This window comes from Thamnophis sirtalis, unplaced genomic scaffold, assembly GCF_051295495.1.
Source record: "Thamnophis sirtalis isolate CommonGarterSnake01/CBP01778 unplaced genomic scaffold, rThaSir2_p1.2 scaffold_10, whole genome shotgun sequence".
Classification (NCBI taxonomy): Eukaryota; Metazoa; Chordata; class Lepidosauria; order Squamata; family Natricidae; genus Thamnophis; species Thamnophis sirtalis.
In genome coordinates this window covers 5,740,028-5,745,320 of record NW_028261390.1, presented here as the reverse complement: position 1 = coordinate 5,745,320, position 5,293 = coordinate 5,740,028, and the positions used below count along the sequence as shown (strand labels likewise).

The window sequence follows — 5,293 nt, the reverse complement described above, 5'->3', positions numbered from 1 at the left end:
CACGAGCTACACTGGTTCCCTATCAGTCTCCGAACGGGCTTCAAGGTGCTGGTTATCACCTTTAAAGCCCTACATGGCCTAGGACCCGGATATCTGCGAGACCGTCTTCTGCCACATATCTCTCAACGGCCGATAAGATCCCACAGGATGTTGATTCTGCACCTAATAACGGCAGCAAGACTGTTGGTGGCGCAATACTGGAAGAAGGAAGACCTGCCTATAACTCAAGAATGGACATTGAAAGTTACAAATGGCTAAAATATTGGCATATCTTAAAGATCACTCAAATGAGAGATATAAACGAGACTGGAAAAAATGGATTGACTATATACAAAATAAATACGGGACCAAGAAATTCCAGTTAGCCTATGCTTAAGATCAGAAATGATTTATATTGTTTAAAGTTAATTCAGCAAGAAGCAGCTAAGATCAATGTAGTGATGTCATTAATTTCTTAATTTCTTTTTTCTCAATAGATTTTAGACTGTGTTTGTTAAAAATCCATACCGTGTACGGGTTCTGGGAAGTCAGGGGGGGGAAGGAGGAGGGGGGTTGGGGGGGAGGGTGGAGGAAGGGAGGGGTATGCATTAGGTTAGACAAGAATTTGGTGGTAAACTAGAATTATTTTGACATATTAAAAATTGTACTTCGATGTCTTACTGATTGAGGAATGATGAAATGTTTGTTTTAAAAGAAATAAAACTTTTGAATAGAAAAAATTGGAAGACTCCTAACATGTCACCCCTAGTCCTTCTCTTCATCAGACTAGACCAGGGGTCAGCAAACTGCGGTTCCGGAGCCGCATGCGGCTCTTTCCTCCCTCTGCTGTGGCTCCGTCATCGGTCGGCGCCACAATTCTGAGAGGAGCTTCCGGTGGGGGTGGGGGGAGGGAAGCACAGTGTGCCAGGAGAAGACTCCATGGCAAGGGGAGGGTTTTCCAGTTGTCTCCACAATTGATAGGGCTTTCGGTTATGACAGGCAGAGGAAAAAGGACGCCGCGCTAGGAGGAGACTCTATGGTGGGGGAACTGAACTTCCGATCAGCTAGGAGGAGACTCTAGACAAGATTAGGCTAGACAAGAATTTGGTGGTAAACTAGAACTATTTCGACGCACAAAAAATTGTACTCCGATGTCTTACTGATTGAGGAATGCTGAAATGTTTGTTTTAAAAGAAATAAAACTTTTGAACATTAAAAAAAAAAAAGAAGATCCCACAGGATGGGCCTCCTCCGGGTGCCGTCAACCGGACAATGACGGCTGGCGACTACTCGAGGGAGAGCCTTCTCTGTAGCCGCTCCGACCCTGTGGAACGATCTAACCCCAGAGATCCGGACCCTCCCCACTCTCTCGGCCTTCCGAAAGGCTACTAAAACCTGGCTATTCCGGCAGGCCTGGGGCTGCTGACCTCATGAATGAGGTCCAGCCCCTCCTAGATTGAGTGCATGACGTGTGTCTTTTTTTTTAAAAAAAAAATCTGTTTCTCTTCCCTATTTTTAATTTTTACCCTTTTTAGAGTTGTATTCTGTAAGCCGCCCGGAGTCCTTCGGGATTGGGCGGCATGTAAATTCATTAAATTTGAATTTGAATTTGAATTAGGGCTAAAATTTCTTCACAAAGCAAGGGAGTCATGAAGTAAGTTGTGCCCAAATTGTACAAGCTTTTTGCCACGGTCGTTAAGTGAATCACTGCAGTTTTTCAGTGAACCGTGAGGTCATTAAGTGAATCCCCTTGGTTTCTCAGAAGCTGGGAAGGTCCCAAATGGGAAGATTGCAAATCCTAAAAATTCAACATTTCATTTCTTTCAATTTCTCACCAAAAAACCCCCCAAAGTAGTAGTAGTAATAATAATAATAATAAAAAAATCTTATTTGCAGGCTTGTTTCTTGCATCCCAGCTCAGAACTGGGCGAGGAATAAAACTCCTCGTAATCAGCCAGGGCATCTGTGAGGTACAGCCTTGAGGCATGATTAAATAATGCATTCTGTGTTGGTTTTATTGAGCACATCCAAGAAGCCGTTGTATTCCGTGGGATTTTAGAAAGGGCTCCTTTAACTGGAAGCATCCAGGAATCTGTTTATAAGCATCTGGTGATAATTTGCATTATTTGAATCCAGGAAGCATTCTGGTGAAAAGGCAGATGGATGGATACCAGCGTGAAGAACAGGAACCAAAAAGTACAAGATGAAATGGTATGTTTTATTTTCTGCAAGAGGAAAATTGTCATAAATGTGGAATCAGATTGTGAAAGTAGCTAAATTTGACTCCCTAAGCAGCCTAATAATGATTTTGTCTGTCTTTCTTTCTTTCTTTCTTTCTTTCTTTCTTTCTTTCTTTCTTTCTTTCTTTCCTTCTTTTTCCTTCCTTCCTTCCTTCCTCTCCCTCCCTCTCCCTCACTTGTTTGCTTGATCCTTCCCTCCCTTCCTTCCTTCCATTTATCCTCCCTCCCTCCTTCCCTCTCTGCCTCCCCTTCCTTCCTTTTTCTTTTTCTTCCTCTTTCTTTCTTTCATTTTCTCTCTTTCTTTCCTTCCTTCCTTCCTTCCTTCTTTCTGCCCTCTCTCCTTCCTTCCCTCTCTGCCTCCTCTTCCTTCCTTCCTTCTTTCTTTCCTCCCTCCCTTCTTCCTTCCCTCTCTGCCTCCCCTTCCTTCCTTCTTTTCTTCCTTCCTTCCTTCCTTCCTCTTTTTCTTTCTCTCCCTCCCTCCCTCTTTCTTTCTTCTTTCTTTCTTTATCTCTCTTTCTTTTCCTTCCTTCCATCCTCCCTCCCCCTTCCCTCTTTTTCTTTCCCTCTTTCTTTCTTTCTTTCTCTCTCTCTCTCTTTCTTTCTTTCTCTCTCTTTTCCTTCCTTCCTTCCTTCCTTCCTTCCTTCCTTCCTTCCTTCCTTCCTTCCTTCCTTCCTTCCTTCCTTCCTTCATCATTTAAAGCTGCAACAGCACTGAAAAAAGCGACTTATGATCTTTTTTCACACTTACCAACCATTGTAGTGTCTCCATAATCCCAGGTACTTGGCAGTTGACTCATATTTATGACCGTGGCAGTGTCCCGGGGTCACGTGATCCCCTTTTGCGACCTTCTGACATGCAAAGGGAAGCCAGGTTCACTTAACAACCGTACTACTAATTTAACAACTGCAGTGATTCACTCAACAAATGTGGCAGGGAAAGTCATGAAATGAGGCAACACTTGCTGAGGAAAACGTCTCACTTAACAACTGAAATTTGGAGAACCCCATTATGGTCGTAAGTCGAGGACTACCTGTACTGGCCCTCTTCCCAGAAAAAGTCAGACCAACCCAGAAACCGAAGGGAGAATTAATTCGCCGTAGTACTTTGTGCAAAGTTCTTTCTGCTGTTTCACACCAAACCCTGTTAATGAAGGGATGAGCATTTGGTATTCTGCACGAAATGCTGCACTCCAGATTAAGAGGCAGCTTGATGTATGAAGTTAGGAACGCAGCGTAAGAAACAAGTGGTACCTAACCTTGAGCAACTCAGGCTGAGTGACACTGAAGCTGCTTAGCAGGGTGTAATTATACAGGCGAATTCAGACACTTTCTAAGAATATGCCCAGGTAGAACTGGACTACAAATCAGGGGTCTCCAACCTTTCGGATCTGAAGGACCACTAAATTCATAATTTTAAATCCTGCGGACCACTAATACGATCTGCCTAATGACTGGCTGGGTGGGCGTGGCTAGGTGGTCATGTGACTGGGTGGGAGTGGCTAAGTTGATGTCACTCACATCGAGGATTCCCTCACCTGCCTCTACTTGCCCCTCCCCTCCCAGCCACCCACTCGCCCCTCCCCTCCCAGCCACCCACTCGCCTGCCCTCTCTAAGAGCCGAGGTGGCGCAGTGGTTAAATGCAGCACTGCAGGCTACTTCAGCTGACTGCAGTTCAGCAGTTCGGCTGTTCAAATCCCACCAGGCTCAAGGTTGACTCAGCCTTCCATCCTTCCGAGGTGGGTAAAATGAGGACCCGAATTGTTGTTGGGGGCAATATGCTGACTCTGTAAACCGCTTAGAGAGGGCTGAAAGCCCTATGAAGCGGTATATAAGTCTAACTATTGCTATTGCTATTGCCCGCCCGGGCTCCTTAGGGCCCCAACAGGAAGCAGTTGCTGGAGCTAAGCAGCCACCAGGAGAAAGAATTGGCAAAATAGCTCAGTTTAAATTGGATCTGACCGAGAAGGAGGCTCAGCAGAAGCACCTCACTGAGGACTACAAGCATAGGCTTTCTAAGCAGAGGGAAGACCTGCGGAGTGCAAGGCCAGGTGCCAGCGCCTGGAGGCTCAGCGGGGTGAGATGTCAGCCAGTTCCAGGCCATGATGCTGTCCCACTGGAACGAGGCCCTTTGAGTCTTCTCCACCAGCGGTGCTTCCCTCCAGCCTTCGCCCAAAGCCCTTCACCAGGAGGCTGAAGCAGACCCCAATTTCTGCCCCCCTCCAACCTGCAGAAAAAGACCCCGAAGGGGGAGACTCTCTGCAGCAACACAAACGTTCATTGCACGTATCCGGCCCAGGGGGGGCGTAGTTTGAGGACGCCTGATTTAGAGCAATATAAAAAAATGCAAAAAAATAATAATTCTGCGGACCACAATTTTTTTTTCTCCATGGACCACCGGTTGGTAACTGCTGTTATAAATCATTATGTGAATTGCTTTAATTCATACACATCGCAGGGAATTCAAGCTGGAAAAGCCAAGGGAACCTTAAATCAATTGCCTTCCTATCCCAAAAAGTAATAATAATTGTTTAAAACCAGCTTGCCTCCATCTGCTACCTAGACTTCAGCTGCTATTGATTGCCTTCGGCTGCCTCGCCTCGAGTCTTTAAAAATTAATCTTTCGAAGTTTAAATATCCGTAAACAAAACAGAAGCTATAGTGTTAGGAAAAATGAAAACGTGGCATTGTTTATCCAAGCCGTAATGTGACAATGCCAAGGAATAGGTGGGCGTAAATTTATTTTAATGAGATAGTGGAATGAGGCAGAACAATAAAACGAAACACGTAAAATAGGAAGCGAACCAAACTTGTCTTTCGTTTTCTTAGTTTCCCATCCCCACCTGGAGTGGATTTTGGGAGAAAGCGCCGTGAAATAATTCAGAAGAGTAGAATGGGTACAGTAAACACACAGATTTTATTCTGCTTTGCAGATGGAGGGGAGAAGTACATCTCGGCTGAGATATCGTGGGTGCGTGGGTGTTTCGGTATGTGAGTCTGGAAAGACTTTTGAAGGGTTGGTGCAATCCCCGCCTATTAGTTAGAGTGAAAAGAAGGAAAAAATCTGAGTGGTGTT

At 45.1% G+C, this 5,293-nt stretch overlaps 1 protein-coding gene across 1 annotated transcript in view; it reads left to right on the top strand.

Annotated features, from left to right (window-relative positions):
* The first annotated feature begins 2,142 nt into the window (after window positions 1-2,142).
* Window positions 2,143-5,293, top strand: part of NPFFR2 (neuropeptide FF receptor 2) — a 6,899-nt gene continuing 3,748 nt past the window's right edge. Inside the window, exon 1 of the mRNA XM_087723881.1 lies at window positions 2,143-2,248. Within this exon, the coding sequence (XP_087580007.1) occupies window positions 2,143-2,248 (106 nt within the window). The remainder of the gene's footprint in view (window positions 2,249-5,293) is intronic.